Here is a 19,754-nt window from a genome sequence, read left to right as displayed (position 1 = left end):
TCATATCAAGACTCCTTCTTCTAAAGTGCAATAAATGACAATGTGTAATACTAGCACTGATTACCTGTCTTAAAAATAGACAGTGATGAATGTTGGGATGTAACAGTTGAAGCCCTGACAATGCGATAAACATTGATATGTAACAGTGGTACAAATCATCTCTCTTATTTCCAGAATGTCATAAATGTTACAGTACACAACTAGCATCCATCATCAGTACTATTTATACAGTGTGGGAATACTAATGCATTAATCTGGGACCTATCAACAATCCGATTAATATTATGCAAAACTTAAGTATCTAATATTGGTATCTGGAAACTCTCCTAAGTGACTTGTAATCAACAGCAGTACATCTGCAACACACCAGTTCTACTTTTTATACTTTGGTGAATATCAGTGTGTGACTTTGATACAAAGCCATTTCCTGATTTATATTGTGAATAATGAGAGTGCTTAAAGTTGTACCCATCAAAACATCATAGAATCACTGAGTTGTAAAACAGTAAAAAGATAATTCAGCTTGCCCTCCTGACTCTTTGGGGAATCTTTCTCATCAGTCCCATTTCCCTGATTTTTCCTTGTATCCTTTTAGGTATTTCTTTCCTTTTAATATTTAGCCAAGTCACTTTAGGAAGCTTCCAAAGCCCTTTCAGGCAGTACATTCCAGATCGGAAATCAGAACCAGATATGTTTTTTATGTCAGCTCTGGTCCTGTTGCCAACCATCATAAATCTGCATCTTGTGGTTAGCAAATCTATGCTATCATTTCTCCTTGCTTATTCAATCAAGAACATTTTTAAACACCTCTATCAACTCTCCTCTTCACCATCTCTGCTCTAATGTACAACACCAGCTTCTCTGGTTCCTCCAAGTGTCTGTTACCCCTCCTTCCTGACACCCCGCCAGTTAACCCCCTTCTCCAAGGCCAAACTAAAGCCTAGTATCCAGAATTAAACGCAACATTCCAGCTGAAGTTGAAGCAGTTTTATACAGATTTTGTATAACTTCCTTCCTCTTCCAATCCTTTCATCCACTTAGAAAACCAAGGATTTTGCTTTTATTCTAAACAGCTGCCAACTAGGTTTTGTGTATCCTACTCTCCCAAGTCTTTCTGTGCTTGCACCTCCTTTAGAATTGCACTATTTTGTTCATATTGCCTCCCCATGCTTCCTACCTAAATGTATCTTTTTCTTTTGTTTCATTTTATTCATGGGATTTATAAATTTCTGGCAAGGCGCATATTCACAATTTATCAGTCATGTGTCTACTCATCTCACAAGCCTGTAAGTCTAAGTCCTCCTCAAATCTTTTGCTATCTAATGTCACAGTTTACAATATTTCCAAGTTTGGCACCACCTGCAATTTTGAAAGGATAACCCAAGGCCAATATATCAAAACAATTATTTGTCCTAATGTTGATCCCTGAGGAACATTACAGTATACAACATCCCTGTTTGAAAAACAACTGCTCACCACAATCCTTTACATTCTTCCCTGAACTCATTTCTATTTCTGCTGCCAATATCCTCTTAATTCCATTAATTCTTGTCTGGGATAGATGTCAGTGAGTACTGATCTCCATCAGCTTTCCAATTTATGTAGTACGATAAAGGTATGTGAGAATTTATTTATTTTTGCAATACATCCTCATCAAGATTTTTTTAGATTAGATTCCCTACAGTGTGGAAACAGGCCCTTCGGCCCAACAAGTCCACACCAACCCTCTGAAGACCAACCCACCTCCTTCTGACTATTGCACCTAACACTATGGGCAATTTAACATAGCCAATTCACCTGCACATCTTTGGAATGTGGGAGGAAACTCACACAGACACGGGGAGAATGTGCAAACTCCACATAAATAGTCGCCCAAGGCTGGAATCGAACCTGGGACCCTGGTGCTGTGAGACAGCAGTGCTAATCACTGAGCCACCATGCCACCCCCAATTTGATCAATGTAACTACCCTATCAGCTACCTATAATCAAGGAAACGTTTCGATCATCAGTTGTTAATTTTAAATTTGGGATAGATAATTGCTTGTTGAGCAAAGACAGTAAAGGATGTGGGCCAAAGGCAGCTATATGGAGTTAGGCCACAGATCTGTCATGATCTTATTGAATGGTAGTATAGGTTCAAGGGACTGAATGGCCCAATGTTATACAATCATAGAGTCATTCAGCATGGAAACAGATGCTGTGGTCCAACCAGTCCATGCCAAATACAATCTCAAACTAAACTAGTCCAACCTACCGACTCCTGGCCCACATCCCTCCAACCTTTCCTATTCATGTACTTATTAAGTGTCTTAAACATTGTAACTGTGCGCAGGTCCATCACTTCCTCAGGGAGTTCATTTCACACACAAATCATCCTCTGTGAAAAAAAATTGCCCTCATGTCTTTTTTAAATCTCTCTCCTCTCACCTTAAAAGTATGCCCTCTAGTCTTGAAATACTTCACCCAAGGGAAAAGACACCTGCTATTAACTCCATCTATACCCCTCATGATTTTATACACTTCTGTAAGATCATCTCTCAATTTCCCATGTTAAAAATCCCAGCCTATCCAGCTTTTCTTTCCAATGTTTCAGAACCATTCCATAATTGTGAAAATATATCCACAAATTTCTTCCACGGAACTTGCTATCAACTGATCAATGTTCTCTTAAAGGTACACTTCCATTCATACTGGAACGTATCTGAATTAGTTTTACTGAATGAACTAAACTGACCAATGCTTTAACTTTTAGTTTTCACACAGATTAGTGGTCACTTATTTGCAACTAAATCACTTTATACTTTGTTACTTAACAGACCAAACTTAAAGGTTACCATTAGTATGAGATAAAGAGGAATCAATAACAGTGAAATAATATCAGCCTGAACGGAAGTCTGATTAACCATGTCTTCAAATCCCTCTTTGTATCTTTTAAAGAATTAAAAGCCAACAGTCAAAAAAATCAACAGTATCTTTAATTTAACTGCATTGATTCAATTGCAAAGATCCCTATTTCTTGGTGTTAGATAATATCTCTCAAATATATTATGACTTGGTAGAACAGGACTTATTGATGAAAAATTCATATTATGTTACAGCTTTTATTTGCACTCATCAGGACAATTCATAAGAATACTTGTGTAAAATAGAAACAATGCTCTTAAACAGTGTAAAATGTTATTTCTCCTTTACATTGGCATTCTGGCAAATCTCCTGATGAATGCGAGATTAAAAAGTTCCAACAAAATATCATTTTTCAGCAATACTCTATAATGACTATCGCTAGACATTGAATAGTGAATAAAGTTCAAAACTAATTTTAGATTTATAGTCATAGAGTCATACAACATGGAAACAAACAACTAGTCTACACCGACCATGTTCCCAAACTAAATTAGTCCCACTTACAAGCATTTGGCCCAATTTTACACCATTGACTGTGTGCAGGTTAGATTTTCACTGTTGAGGTGGGTAGCTCAAGTTGGGAAATGTCCAGATTCAGTCGACCTGCCTCAGATTAAAGGGCTCTGTTACACCCAAAATTACTCTGTGGGAGCTGAGCTAGGATAGAACAAAGAACAATACAGCACATAGAAAGGCCCTTCGGTCCTCCAAGCCTGCACCTGCACATTTTGCCCTTCTATACTTACAGGATCTGTATACCGCTATTCCCTTCCTATTCATGCGTTTGTCCAAGTGCTTCTTGAACACTGCCGTTGTGTCTGCTTCCACCACCTCCCCTGGTCGTGCGTTCTAGGCACTCCCCACCCTTTGTGTGAAAAACCAGCCTTGCACATTTTTTTAAACTCCCCCCTTCATCTTGAACCTTTGCCCTGTAGTAATTGACCCCACCACCCTGGTAAAAGCCTCATATTTTACACTCTAACCATGCTATTCACAATCTTATAAACTTCTAACAGGTCGCCCTTCAATCTCCAGTCACTTGGTTGAACAGTTCCAGTGAAAACAAACCCAGTCTATCCAACCTTTCTTCATGGCTAAAATCCCACATACCCAGCAACATCCTGGTAAACCTTTTCTGTACGCTCTCCAAAGCATCCATATCCTTCTGGTGGTGTGGTGACCAGAACTATACACAACATGCCGAGTGTGAGCTAACTAAAGTTCTATAAACTTGCAGCATAACCTGCCTATCTTTATACTCAATGCTCCTTTCAATGAAGGCAAGCATGCCATAAGCCTTTTTTCACTGTCTTATCAACCTGCACTGCCACCTTCAGTGATCTGTGAACCAACACACCCAGATTTCTCTGCATATCAAATAGAGTCAGGTCCACTGTAGGCAGCCACAGTGGAAGGCAAGTCATAGAGTCATAGAGATTCACAGCACAGAAAATGGCCCATTGTGTCCGTGTTGGTCCAGTACTTGGCCCACAGTGTGGTGTTGAACTCAGCTGAGCTGGCTAGAAGGTCCATTCTAAATCTCTGGACCTTCAATCCAGTTGCATAAAAGGCTGTTATGCATGAGACAAATAATTTTGGAGCTTTTGCAACTCAGCAAAGCATTCCTAATCAGAGCTATTATAACAATAATCTTCAGGAAATGCCAGCAAAGAACTACATTGAAAAAAAAAGTGAAACAACTGCGGATGCTGTAAATCAGAAACAAAAACAGAAATTGCTGGAAAAGCTCATCTTAGGAGGAGAATCAGAGTTAACATTTCGGGTCGAGTGACCCTTCATCAGAACTCTATTAAGGTGGCAGGCCAAGACTGTAATAGTTTTTATACTGCACGCCTATCACTTTATAGTTCGCAATGTTGCTACTAAGCATCAGTGATGGAGAGATTGAATGTTGAACATGACGGATGGAGTACCAATCAAGCAAATTGCTTTGACCTGGATGGTATCATGCCTTTTGAGTGTTGGAGCTGCACACATCCAAGCAAGTGAGGAGTATTCCAGCACACTTCTGACTTGTGCCTTATAGATGGTGGACAGGCTTTGAGAAAGCCCGGAGGTGAGTTACTCACCACAGAATTCAGAGCTTCTAACCTATCATTATTGCACAGTATAACATGACTAGTCCAATTCAGTTTCTGGTCACTGGTAACCTGAAGGATATTGATAGTGGGAGATTCTGTGATGGTAATGTCGTTGAATGTCAAATGGAAATGATTAGATTCTCGCTTGTTGGAGGTGGTCACTGCCTGGAATTTGTGTTTTGTTACTTGCCACTTATCAGCCCAGTCCTGGATATTGTCCAGGTCTTGCTACATATGGACATATATTGCTTTAGTGTCAGAGGAATTGAAAATTGCACACTCATCAGTGATAATCCACACATCTGACCTTATGATGGAGAGAGGGCCATTGATAAAGGAGCTGAAGATGGTTGGACCCAGGACACTACCCTGAAGAGTACCTGGAACTGAAATATCTGACCTCCAACAGCCACACCATCGTCCCTTGTGTCGGGTATGACTCCAAGCAGATGAGAATATTCCCTGATTCCCATTGACTGCAATTTTGCTAAGGCTGAAAAACAAAATTGTTGAAGCTTTTCATTTTACACTCATCAAGACATTTCACAAGAATACTCACGTAAATGGGAACATTTTACACTGTATGAGCAGAGAATGCTGATTGGCTAGGAAACACACTCTGAATGTTGCCACAGAGATTGCACTGATGGCTGACTGTTAAATTTTAATTAAAAATTGTCTTTGATAAGCAAGTTCTGATCGTCTGCAGTTATCAAGGTGACTTGCACCTGCACAACATCTGGAATGGGAAACATCAGAGTTTGGGGTTAGTGGGACACAAGTGGAAACCAGCTACATGAACAGCAATTGAGTTTCCAGTTTGGATCAAGCAATTCTAAATGTAAAGGTATATAAACAGCCCTTGAAGAAGCTATAGTTACCTGGTATACAGATACTGCAATTTGATTTTGTAATCTTTTCATTATACGGATTGGCTCTGGAACATAATATAAAATAGAACTCAATATAAACAAATGATTTTTGGAGAAGATGGTTGCTTCATTAAATCTTGGTATTGATCTCTGACATTTCTCCTATTGGTACAGACTGATAGAAGACATTGTGAAACTTATTAGCTGTCCCATATACAGAGGTGGCAGCTGGCTGAGAGACTTAGCACTCACATCCCTGAGTAGGAACAATGTAGGTTCAGTCCTACTCCAGAGATTTGAGCACCCTGGGCATTTCAGTGCAGCACATGTAGAATAGTGCACTGTCAGAGGTGCTATCTACAACGTCTCCTCGGTGTATCTTGTGCTGCAGGTTTGAAGAGCAAGAAGCCTCATTCTGGTGTCCCAGAGTCAATATCACTAAAACCAAAATAGATTAACTAGTCATTACAGCATTGTTCTTTGTGGTTCCTTGCAGTGTGCAAGATGGCTGCTGCATTACCAACATTCTGTATTACTATTCAGGGCCAGGGAATATCCTTCAGCATCCCTGAAGGAGCAGTGTGTCAATGATGCAGTGTACTGTTCAAGGACCAAGGCTTTTCCTTCCAACAGTTTGTATAATGTGCTCCTCTCCCTTGTCTCTCTACCCTTCAGGCACTCTGCCTGTATTCCTGATGAAGGGCTTTTGCCCGAAACGTCGATTTTCCTGCTCCTTGGATGCTGCCTGAACAGCTGTGCTTTTCCAGCACCATTCTACTCCAGAATCTGGTTTCCAGCATCTGCAGTCATCATTGTTTTTAACCTAGAAAGGAATAAACGTCCAGTCCAATTTGATCCCCATTTACTTGTGCATCCTGGAAAAATCAATATTTACTCTTTCATTAGGAAATATCGAACAGCTTTCATTTCAGTGCTTAACAGATGTCCATATATCTGAACTGTTCCCCAGCCAAGTGACTGCATTGCTCCCAGATCCCCTTTTTTGCCCAGCAATGGCCAGGAACCAAAGTAGTCAAGCAATGCACAAACCTACCTTTCAGTTAGCCCTGTCACCACGATTCCTAGTCACTCTTCCTAATTGTTTTTTCCCCCTCCCCACCACCCCTCTTGTTACTCTGTGCAGTCACCTGCCCTCAAGCTCTTTTGTCACTTTTCCCGATTTCATGAGGATCGCTATGGCATCTGGCATCTTCCACCTGAGTCAGAGGTTCCTTGTTCAAGTCTTGAACATAAAACTGAAGGGTGACGCCCTAGAGCAGGCAGAGATTAGGGAGCTCCGCATCGTTAGGATGCCATTTTTTGATGAAGTTTTAAATCGAGGCCCCCACACAGAGACATAAAAGAAGAGCTTTCTCTCCAATGACCTAACCCATATTTACCCACCAATGAATATCATAGTACCATTGCTGCTTGTGGGAGCTTGCTGTGTACAAATTGGCTGCAGCATTTCTTACATTACAGGTGGATTATACTGCAAGAAAATGGAATTGGCTATAAGGTGTTTTCGGACATCTGGGGGCCATGCAAGGTCCTATATATAATCTTTTTGTTATTGGTCCTTTCACTTCCACAAGCCCCTAATGCATTCCTCCCTCCCATTTCCTCTACTGCATAACAGTCTAAACTGATTCTACCATTACCCACCTCAATCCAGTTGTGAAATTATCCCTACAAGTCTCAGTGTTGTAGATAGTTTACTCTCTGATATTCCTATTCCTTATGATGAGATGTTTTTCTGTATAGGTGTAGGTGACCTTGTAAATCCTTAACCAATACATCATTCTTCATGTCTGATTGAATGTTATCCAAACAGTAAGAGATCACACCTGACCCCCAGAGCATTCCCGACCGGCTTTACTGTCAGCCCACTTTCTGGTGGGGTCTGCTGTCTGGATTAGGAACCCAGGCTAGTTTTGTTCACCCAATGTCACTGACTGTCTCGGGCGGGGACAGTGATGGGTGAAATCACTTCACAGAGGCCGATATCCTGTCACTAAGTCACCCTTTATTTACACGCACATATTCCTTGACACTGGTCTGGCTTCCTCATGGCCAGCTCTCAAAATGAACAGAGTCTGACACTCCTGTTTATATTTGTCAGCCAGGGCTTCCTGATTGGGCTAGGTTAGCAGCCCCAATCAGGAAACTCATATTCTGTGAGGTCCACTTGGCTGACCTCATTACAATCACTACAAGGATCAATCAGACTGTAAACATTGTCACAGCCAGGTGCACAATGAGAGAACAGATTGGATCCATGATTGAGACTACTGTCATGACATATTTTCTGATTTTGCCTGAATCCTGCCATACGCTCAGACCTCTACAAGATTCTACCCTAAGCCTTCTCTAACATCTACACGAAATCTTCGCTATCCATGGTGGGGATGGGTAGGGGCCCGGACTCCCTGGTAACACACAACTCAGCTGCTGCTTCTGGGTACTAGGAGGGACGAGTCAACCAGAGAAACAAAAGATGGAGTCTGGGGCTGAAGCATGGGCAATGAATCAGCGCATAATAAGGAGTGAGCATATGTTAAATGAATACATCAACGGCTTCCTTATAAAGCTGCACTCTTGGTATGACGAATGATGCTACACACAAAGGAGCCAGTCTGCTCATATCGTCCCATGACAGTAGTCTCAATCATGGATCCAATCTGTTCTCTCAATGTGCACAGTGCTTTTGACAAGTGGGGAGGTGAGTTTCTCACTAGGCAGCTGTGAGTTGTTGATTAAGGGGGATCCTTCCTTACTTAACAACTTGTTGAGGGCCCAGCTCCTCTCATTCATTGTCAGTTGCTCTCCCACAAAATGCTTCAAACAAGAGAAACTTTGACACGGAAACAGAAATTGCTGGAGAAACTCAGTAGGTCTGGCAGCCTCTGTGGAGAGAGAAACAGAGTTACCATTCCGAGTTCAGTGACCCTTCCTCAGAACTGGAACCGAATCATCAGCTCTGTTTCTCTCGCAACAGTTGCTGCCAGACCGTCTGAGTTTCTCCAGCAATGTCTGTGTTTGTCCCAGATCTTCTGTCTCAGCAATGCTTTGTTTCATAAAGGTAAACGTCGAGGAATCTTGACTTGGAAATCAGAGTGGATACCTGGCAATGTTTGCTCCAAAGGAACTGTGTGTAGCATAGGAATAAACATCATGAAAAGAGCACCATCCACGTGCACCAAGTGTGCACACCCCTTGTCCGTAGATATTGGCACCTAGTATTTACCTTCCCTGCATGACCATTACGGAAATCCTCTGATACACAATGGCAGTGGTCCCAACCCGTTCCTGCAAGACCCAGGATTCTCTTCTTCTTGGGGCTGACCACCCTAATGTTGGGCACTGCTCCACCCATATGGGCATTCTCTGCCCTAGGAAGAATGGTGACACAGTGACTCAGTGGTTAGCACTGCTGCCTCACAGCGCCAGGGACCCAGGTTCGATCCCAGCCTCGGGTGACTGTCTGTGTAGAGTTTGCATGTTCTCCCTGTGTCTGCATGGATTTCCTCCGGGTGCTCTGGTTCTCTCCCACAGAACAAAGGGGTGCAGGTCAGGTGAATTGGCCATGCTAAATTGCCCATAGTGTGCAGAGATATACAGGCTAGGTGGATAGGATGGGATGCTCTTCGGAGTGTCAGTGATGGGCTGAGTAGCTTCTTTCTGCACTGTGGGGATTCTATGATGCTAATGTGGGGATTGCCCTCTCCTCTAATGACAGGGAGGGAGGGAGGAATTGATTGAGATGAAAATGGATGACACAGCTGTTAGGGCTGGTGCAGCTGGGCAAAGGGTGGTGAGGTGTCCCGCAGTGAGTGAGTAGGCAAAAGGTTGCTGGGGTGGGAGGTTTGGGCTGTGTGAAGATATTGCAGGCAACTGAGAGAGTGGCAGAGTATAAGCCAAAGTGGGTGCAGCAGCAGAGATGCGGTGAGTGTGCGGTAGCAGAGAGAAAGGTGTGACACTTACCCTGCTGCAGAGGAAATGCTCATTGAGCTTCTTACAGTACCGCTTTCTGGTCCTTTACGCCATGGAGATGGTACCAGTGACCTTCGATCAGTATCTGTTGGAGTGGCCTTCTCCAGAAAGAGGGCTTCTCTCCCTAGATCAGGACCTCCAGCCTCCGATGGAGAATTGTGGTGCTATCTCATCTCTCTCCGACATCTTCCGCAAACCTCTTTGACCGACCTTCGGAATGCCAGTGCTTGTCTGGATGCAGGGTGACCTTTTAAAGATGGCACTGATGAAAGGGATGCTGGGCTTTTGGCGGATATCCATTGAGCAGCGAATTGTTCAGGGAATAGCGAGGGCCAGGATAGGGCTGAGACCACGTACGATGGGGATAGAGGGGTAGGTTAGGTAGTTAGTGAGGGAAGTTTGGTGAGATATGGCGAGAAAACTCACTAGGCCTCATGGTGAAAAACTCTCCAAATAAACTCAAAGCAACTTGCACCCATCCAAAAAAAACTCAGGGTTCAGCTCTTAGTTTGTGAGTAGAGTGTTGTGATAATTATATCACGCATATAAAGTTTCAACAAAGTATGAACATAGAAAAAGAAATAGCATCACAAATAAACTGTGTGACCCATGCTCCACCATTCAATACAATTACGGCTGATTATTGGCCTTGTTTAACTTCGCTGCTGTTTCTCCAGTTCCCACAATTCCTTGAGGGGCCAAGTCTCTATCTAATCCTTAAATACATCCACAAGACTCTGTGATGGAGAATTCCAAAGGCTCACCGCACTCTGAATGAAGACATTTCTCCTCATGTCAGTCATAAATGATCCTGAGACAGTGCCCCCTTGTTCTGGTTTCGCAAGCCTCTGTGTATCTACCCTGTCAAGTCCCTTCAGAGTATAAAAAAGGCTACACTTCTCTTTCAAGCATTAACCATTAACTTATCGTGTTTAATAAAAACAAGAATTCAGACAAATTTATTGTGTTTAGGAGCAAAAATGCAGCAAAATATAGATAGCGTCCATCAATTCCCATTAATTCTCTACCGGTAAGTGAAAACACGTGGGACAGGATAATTAGGTTGTCCTTGGGTCCCTTAATCATGACAATCACTTTGTTTCCCATTATCGATACTTTTACCAAACCGTAGATGGCGATGTAATGGTGTAACAGTCCATAACTTCTCTTCCATCCCCAGGGTTCCTAACAACTCCCATTATGGGCTTGAACAGGTTTTGGTGACCCCTTTTTTATTCTTCACTTCTGTTCCGTTCAGCTAGCCCCATGTAAATCCAACAGCCAGCAGCTGCTACTGGACATGGGTGTTAGCACAGAGTGGCAGCGAGAGTGAAAAACCCTCAGCTGTTCTCCAGCCTATTTACCTTATTATAATGGCAATGCACACAGTAATCACAGGCAATTGGAGATTTGTTTGCGGGATTATTCAATAAAGACTTGCCTGCATTGTACAGATCAGGATTAGAAGTAAAACAACGTAACGTCAGCACTGCCTGGAACGCTGGTGGCTGTGCAGGGATCAGTTCCTTGTTGCATTATTAACAAGGTGAAGGTTTTATTTGTGCTGTCAGTATTTATTTATCATGAAACAAATGGCTGTCTGGTTCGAGACAATGCAGCACTCCATCGGTTTGAACAAAGAGTCTTCTGCTGAACACCTGTCTTTGTAACCAGAGCCTCTGTCTCTTTCACTTTCCCAGACAGTGACAGTCGTAGTCTCATACAGCACGGAAACAGACCCTTCAGTCCGACCAGTCTGTGCCGACCAGAATCCCAAACTAAACTGGTCTATCACTCCAAACATTTCTTTTAAACATGGTAACTGTACTCCCTTCCACCACTTGCTCTGGAAGTTTATTCCACACTCTGTGTAAAAATGTTGCACTTCATGTCTTTTCAAAATCTTTCTTCTCTCTCCTTAAAAATATGCCGCCTTGTCTTGAAATCCCCTACCCCAGGGAAAGGACACCTGCCATGCACCTTATGTATAACCCTCATGATTTTATAAACCTCTCTAAGGTCATGCCCCAACCTCCTTTCATGAAGATTCGACATTCAACTCCAAGTGATTTATAGCCACAACAATAGCAGCAGAGGTACCAGGGAAGGTGGTGGCTTAATGGTAATGTTATTGGTGACACCAATTCCTGTGCTAAAATTCTGGAGATTATGTGTTCAAATCCCATCCAGGCCATTAGCAAACTTTAACATCTGAAAAATCTGTAATAATAAAGGAAACAAAAGGCCAGAATACTAATGACCATGAAATCCTATGTTCCCATTAATTCTGTAAAAGCAAGCAGGGCAGGATCAGTAGGTTGTCTATGGGCCCCTTAGTCATTACAATCACTTTGTTTCCTGATATCGAACTGTAGATGGGCAGTAATGGTTCAAACCCATCTGGTTCACTAGTTCCCTTTAGGGAAAGGCACTGCTGCCATTACCTGGTCTAGTCCACAAGTGACTTTAGATTCTCAGCAATGTGGAAACTGCCCTCGAGGGCAACGAGGGATAGGCAATAAGTGCTGGCCTGGCCTGAAATGCCCATATCCAATGAGCAAATTAAAAAAATTATAGTTTGAGCCTCCTTTTTCATAAGATAATGCCAAAGCTCTTCACTGGAGCGATTCTCAAACAAGATTGACACTGACAAATCTGACATCTGAAATTATTTGTACAGACAACCAAAAGCTTGGTTAAAGTGGTATTTGGAAATGGAAACAGGAAGAGAGAAGGACAGGTTGAGGGAGGGAGGGAATTTCACGGTGAATATGGAACTCGGGAATGGTTGGGAAGCCAACATGGAAAGAATCAAGAGTGTTTGAAGCATCACAGGACAGGAGAGGGGAGGGAATTGAACAAGACAATTAAAATCAAAGGGGCCACTATGGGGCAGCTACAGCTAACAATTTGATTTATTTATTGTCACGTGTATTTTGTAACAAAATATGGTGAAAAGTGTTATATAGTGTTGCCACTCTATGGCGCCATCTTAAAACACAGAAAATAAACCAAAACGTAGAATATAAGGGAAGAAAAATAAAGAAATAAAGATCAACTTTACAGTCCTTCTTGACAAGTGCTCGGCCACGGGCCTGAAGCAGCCAGCTATGAGTCCCCTTACTGGAACAAGATTCTCCACTCTTTGGTGCCATCTTGCCTCCACCAATGCCGCTGGCACCATCAGTTGTCACTGGAACTCACCAATACAGCTGCCACTGATGCTGCCAGGTCCCACACCAGCCCAAACCCACCTTTGCCGCTGCTGAGAGTCGGCTGTGGGCCCTGCTCACTAATGCAGCCACCGCCTTTGCCACCAGGTCTCATACTCGCCTCTGCTGCCATCTTGGATGAGTGGACTTTGTGGAGAAACCTTAGTCAAGGTTTCTTCCTGTGCTTTCACGGGATGGGAATGTTGCTAGTTCAGACAGCATTCGTTGTTCACCTCAAATTGAGTCGAAAAGGGTGGCGCTGGAAAAATACAGCAGGCCAGGCAGCATTCGAGGAGCAAGAGAGTCGATATTTTGACATCCGATGAAGGGTTGATGCCTGAAACATCGACTCTCCTGCTCCTCAGATGCTGCCTGACCTGCTGTGCCTTTCCAGTGCGACACCTTTTGACTCTGATTCTCCTGCATCTGCAGTCCTCACTTTCGCATCAAATTGAGTGTCTTGTTAGACTATTTCAGAGGGCAATTAAGATTTAACCACAGTTTGGTGGATCTGGAATCACATGTGGGCCAGACTGGGTACAGACAGCAGATTTCCTTTCTTAAAGGAAGGTTAGTAAACCAAATGGGTTCTCACAACAATTAATGAGACCAGCTTTAATTTTAACATTCATTTATTAAATTCAAAGTTTGTTGTGGTGGGATTCAAACCCCAATTCCAGGAGGTTTCTCAATTCCTAGTCTGGTGATTTTACCATCACACTGTCATATGAAGGCATTGTTATGGTTACTCAGTTGTATTAAGTTCCAGTGACAGAAAACCAAATGTTCAAGATGTGCTTAAGAAGCCAGAAAGAAGGGAGGAAAAGGTTAAGGAATGAATTGGAGTGTGTCAAGCAATGTTTATTATTCATTCATGGGATGGGGACATTTCTGTCAGGGCCAGCATTTACTAACCATTCCTAATAGCCCAGAGAGCAGTTACAATCAATCACATTGCTGTGAGACAAGAGTCACGTGTAGGTCAGACCAGGTAAGGATGGCAGTTTCCTTCCCTAAAGGGCATTAGTGAACCAGATGGGTTTTTACAACAATTGACAGCAGTTACATGGTCACCATTGAGCCAAATATTTATTCCAGGTTTTTACTGAACTCACGTTTCACCATCTGCTATTGCAGGATTCAAACCCAAGTCCCCAGAACTTTAGCTTGGGGTTCAAGATGGTAGATTGGCCTGATTGCTGAGGGAGTTAGGCCAAACTTTCACAGTTACTGATTAGGTCTCAGCTGGTGTATTATGTCCAGTTCTAGGCATGAAATTTCAGGACCTTAGAGAGGAGAGAGTTAACCTATTAACACGTGGGAAGCAGAACTTCAGATGAAGGGAAGACATCCCCTTGGATTGGGGTTGGATGCTTGGATTAGGGTTCTGTAGTGTAAGGGCAGATGTGAGTGAAGTTCTGAAGGTGGAAGCAAATGGCCTCAATGATGGCTAGGGTATGAGACTTAGAACTCAGCTCAGGAACAGACGTCAGGCAGGCACAATGGAACTCAGCAAAGCAAGAGTAGGCAGTCAGGAAAGCAGGAATGGAATTAAAGTTTAAGGATTACTGGGTTATTCATGGGACTTAGTGAAAGGATGTCTCTGGTCTTGGAAGCAGCATCACTTTAATAGAAACTTGATCCTGGGCTGGCACTATGTCCCTCTTAGAGACTGGTTGGCGTGACATTTGGCAAGGGCAGCCCAATGGCCTAATGGCTGGTGTCAGAGCACAATTAGGAGCAAACATGACCAGAAAAGGTGACTTCTTAGCGTCAGAAGATACAATAAATACACAATAATCACTCACACTGCAGCCTAATAAGGAGATTTGATGCCTGAAAGTGTCACTATAGTTTTCTTTTATATTCATATAATCCCTACAATGTGGAAGCAGGCCATTCAATCCATCATGGGATATGGACACTGCTGAATAGGCCAGCACTTGATGTCTATCCCTAATTTCCTGGAGGGCAGTTCAGAGCCAACCATTTTGTTTGGAGTCTGGAGTCACTTGGAGGCCAGACCATGTAAGGACAGCAAATTTCCATCCTGAAAGGAAATCAGTGAACCAGATGGGTTTTTGACAACTGTCACCTTTAGCTCAGCACTTTTCTTAATTCCAGATTTTTTATTGAATTCAAATTCCACCATCTGCCATGGTGGGATTTGAAACCACGTACCTAGAGGATTGCTTGGAGGTTTCAGGATTGTTAGTCTGACAGTCATTCCTTCTTCTCTCCACCAAAGGATAGCTCTCAGAGTGCTTGAAGGCATCGGATTTACTCAAAATTATTTGCACTCTGCACTAGTAAATAAAAATATCTGAAACATGGAGTGGCGCTGATGGGGTGAGTTCAGGCTCACCAACATTTCCTGAAGAAAATATTATTCAAGACAAAATCAAAACCTCCCCTCTCAGTCAAGCAAAATGACAATCTAGTCTGTTCAGATCATGTCTATCAAATAGTCCCAGATAAGGATATCTTTTGTCTTTGTGCTTCATATCTCCGGATGTGACGAGCACTGATTTCTTTCTGATCCAGTTGCTTCTTTGTCCTGGTCACATAACTTTTATCAGCCTGTGTACTCATACAGGGGTGAGACAATGGTAATAAATCAATGGGGACAATCTACAGATGAACTAATTGCAAACAGTAGCTCCTGCTCTCCATTAGCTTAGAGCTATCATAAAGACCTAATAGAGTTTTTTTTTGTCACAGTTTACAATCAATTAGCTGTGAAAGAGAATTTAAAAAAACTTTGCCCAATAATGAGCAAATTGCAAACAGATTAATCAAGTCAGTTTTCAAACTGTCACAAATAAACACGCAAAACAGTCCAGGCTATAATTAATGCAGCATTCCCAAAGAAGTGGCTCAGTGTAGATATGGATTCCATTCTTGCATTCACTATAATAAAGAGGACCTGACAGAAGGCCTTTAAGATTATCAGAAAATTTGGCAAGTTTCACAGATGGACAGGAGATGGGCCCCATTTTAATTGTGCAAGTGGATGGGTTTGGTGTTAAACTCTGGCTGGATATTTCCAGTTTTAAGGCCGGAATTAAGGGTTGGTCTGAAACTTTAACTAGATACATGGGAACACCCAACCCTGCAAGTTTCCATCCAAACCACTCACCATCCTGAAAATATACTGTCATTCCTTCACTGTCGCCGGGTCAGTATCCGGGAATACCCCCCCTCATGGTACTGTGGGTCAACCACAACAGGCGGACTGCAGCGGTTCAGGAAGGTAGCTCACCCTCGCCTTCTCAAGGGGCAACTAGGGACAGGCAATAAATACTGGGTCCAGCCAGTGACACCCACATCCCAGAAGTGTAAAAATAAAGATGATGCCAGATCTGCTGAGTAATTCCGTTGTTGTCCATTTTGTTTTAATTTCAGATTTCTCATATCATAGTAGCCTGCTTTTGACAGTGCTATTCTAAAGTTTCTATTCTAAAGAATGGAGGGGCTTGACTGACTCAGTTGCATGGCTGCTTTGCTATGATGCCAACAGCATGGGTTCAATTTCCTACATTGGCTCAGGTTACTGTGAAGGAAGCTCCTTCCCAACCTACTTGCTGTAAAACTCATATTTACTGTGTGTCACGCATTTTCTTCTCTTATTCAACATGAGCAATGCAAAAGAGATGTACTTACATAAGATTCACAGAATAAAGAACGTGAAATGCTCTTGATTTCTTGCTGATTGTAACCAAATCCTTTGATGCATTTTCTGTACTTGTCTCTACAGTGACAGAACCAGCAGCAATTCAACGATACTATGCATCTTTTGAAGAGCGATTCTTCCAGATAAGCGAAAAGGAACTAACCAAAATAAATACATTCTACGCAGGTAAACCTTGGGAATTTTTCAGTCATTATTTGCATCTAAGGTTGCTGTTAATGACTTTCTTGGTCAGGAATACAATCCTTGAAATAAATGATAGTGTCATTTTTAACATTGTTTAAACACCAACAGCTCTCTGGATTAATTTGTTTAGTGAATATCATTTATGAAATTTCAACAATTTTGTGACGTATGTAAAAGTCAAGGAGTTTTTTTTTGTTTCTCCAGGAGCAATATTGATGTATATTCCTCTCAGAGTTAGGTTTCTATATATGTAACTGATTTTACTCACAGCACTTTAAAATGGCTACTGTATGGGACAGGTTTCCAGCTTTACTTCTCTCTGAGTCAACATCCAAATGTGATCAATCAAGGATAGTGGGCGTCAATTGTAAACAGACTCACTTAATCAATCAGCACAATTTCACATTACAACAAAAGAAGCAGACATAATTTGTCTTCATATGAACTGGTGCAATGCCATGAAATACACAGATTCTCTGCGATGCAAATGAGATCAAAGGCAGTGCAGTTCAAACAAAGAGCTACAACATGGTCCAATCTTGAACCGTCTTGGAATTACACTAGTGCTAACAGTGATGATGAAGCACAAACATTTGCATAGAACCTTCACAACCTTGAGAAGTCCAGCATGCTTTGGGGCCAATTACGTATTTTTTGGAGTAAAGCCACTTTGTAGCTAATTAGTGATGGCTAGGCCCCATAACAGTGATGGAATCCAGATGACCTATTTTAGCTACATTGCTAACAGATCAATATTGGACAAGGCAAGTGAACTGAAAGTCTATTTCATCTCAGTTTGTGGGATCTTGCTGAGTATTTTCGTTTATCTATTTACACACAATTACTTTGCTGTTCATTCAATGTATGAGTAATTCTAGGTGAAATGCCTTGGGGTATTTGTAGGACGTGTTTCAAGGAGCTGTGTAAATTTCTTGCTTGTTTTCGGAAATTCCTGCTCAAATGAAATGTACAGTGACCTGGGATAGCTAGAAGGTATTGTCACAGTCCAGATGTAACATGCATTATCCAGACCTGAAGGAAGACTTTTCTCGGCAAATGAACATCATATTGTACGAATAAGACAATCTCCAGTGCTGAGATTAGCAGCATGCAAACCAAGCATCTCACTGACTATAACTCTGAGAGTTCACAGTCACTCCTTTACAGAGTGTAATCAGTCATTGAACTAACAATTCATTTCAACAGGCCCAAGGGAAGCATTATGCTGGTCTCTCCATCCTCACACCTAGGTTTTCACTCTCCTCTGCATTATAAGGAGCTAGGCCTTCTCTCCTATCTTGCTTTCTTGGTGTTTATGTCAAAGGCAGGAACTGTGCCAACATTGAAGATTGTGATGTCGAAGTGCTGGTGTTGGACTGGAGTGGACAAAATTAAAAATCTGGTGTATGATTGAAAATTATGTTAGCTTTGTAGTTGAATGGAAATAGAGGAGTGGAGTTGGGGCACTTGGGATTAGGGTCCCTCTTGCAAACTCTCATGGTCATTCTGTACAAAAGCCTCTGCTCCAAAAAAGGTGGGACAATTGAGATGGAGAATTCAATCAGTTGAAACAAGGCAATTGAAATACTTGATCTAAAGTAAAAGAATGTCAGTCCTAACAATATAAATTGGGCCTTTAAACCTGTTCTGATCAAAGAGCAGAAACAACCGATTCTATCTTGCGCTCTGCTCAATCTGGTTAATTCTCTGGGTGAATCAGTTGGCTGGACGGCTGGTTTGTAATACACAGCGATACTAACAGTGCAGGTTCAACCCTAGCCAAGGTCACCATACAATCCTGCCATGTCATCCTCATCTCTTGACTGTAACATGCTGATCCTCAGGTTACATTCACCTCTCATTGTCTGTCTCTCTGTCTAATGAGAGAGTGGATTGCGGCTACTACTATTACTGTTTCTTGGAGAATGGTTTGACAGCACTACCTTTTCAGCTGTGGCTCAGTGGATAGTGCTTTTGCCACTGTGTTAGACAGTTTGTGAGTTCAAGTCTCACTCCAGACACATGACCAAAACAAACCCATTCAAGGCTGGCTCTCCAATGCAGCATTGAGTGCTGCAGTAACAGAGGGGTCGGACCTTTCACGTGAGCTGTCAATTAAAGCCCCACCTTTACTTTGAAGTTGCACATAAAAGGTCACATGGCGCTAGTTTGGAAAAGAGCTCAGTAATTCTCCCAAATGTCCTAGTTAATATCTGTCCCGCCATCAACATCACTCAGATAGTTGATTTGGTCATTATCATATTATTCTTTGTGGAGGTTTGCTGTGTGCACACTGGCTCCCACGTTCCCTACATCACAACAGTTGCACCATTTGAAAGAGTACTCCATTGACTTGACAGTCAATATAGGATGTCCTGAGGTTGTGAATGGTACTACATAAGTGCAAGAGTTTCCTTTAACTAAATGAAGCAAAATTTCAAGGCGCTGAACTGACCAAAATTCTTCTCTATCAAGATTTGGCAGTGTCGATGCTGGCCTAGGGTGGACAAAGTTAAAAATCACACAACACCAGGTTATAGTCCAATAGGTTTATTTGGAAGTACTAGCTTTCAGAGTGCTGCTCTTCATCAACGAATTGCAAAGAATCTACACCAGTCTTTGACTGAATGTGCAAATTGCTTGTGTTGATCAGAACTTCTATGCCACTGGGTACCAGTGCTCCTTCAAGGTTAATTACATTTCTACCAACACAGAGACCCTGCCAACTTCATTGCAATCATATCTATGGGGTCAAGGGCTCAGGAGTAGCAGATGGAGTTGAATTTGGATAAA

General features: G+C 42.2%; 1 protein-coding gene across 1 annotated transcript in view; it reads left to right on the top strand.

Annotated features, from left to right (window-relative positions):
* The window catches only part of LOC122564619 (solute carrier family 53 member 1-like), a 171,182-nt gene that overhangs the window by 22,042 nt on the left and 129,386 nt on the right, over window positions 1–19,754 (top strand). Inside the window, exon 3 of the mRNA XM_087998268.1 lies at window positions 16,842–16,943. Within this exon, the coding sequence (XP_087854394.1) occupies window positions 16,842–16,943 (102 nt within the window). The remainder of the gene's footprint in view (window positions 1–16,841; window positions 16,944–19,754) is intronic.

The sequence above is a fragment of the Chiloscyllium plagiosum genome, unplaced genomic scaffold (genome assembly GCF_037043375.1).
Source record: "Chiloscyllium plagiosum isolate Xiang-an unplaced genomic scaffold, Cpla_swu_hap1 HiC_scaffold_21, whole genome shotgun sequence".
NCBI classification, from domain to species: Eukaryota; Metazoa; Chordata; class Chondrichthyes; order Orectolobiformes; family Hemiscylliidae; genus Chiloscyllium; species Chiloscyllium plagiosum.
The sequence above is the reverse complement of the archived record's forward strand: the minus strand, read 5'-3'. Positions and strand labels throughout refer to the sequence as shown.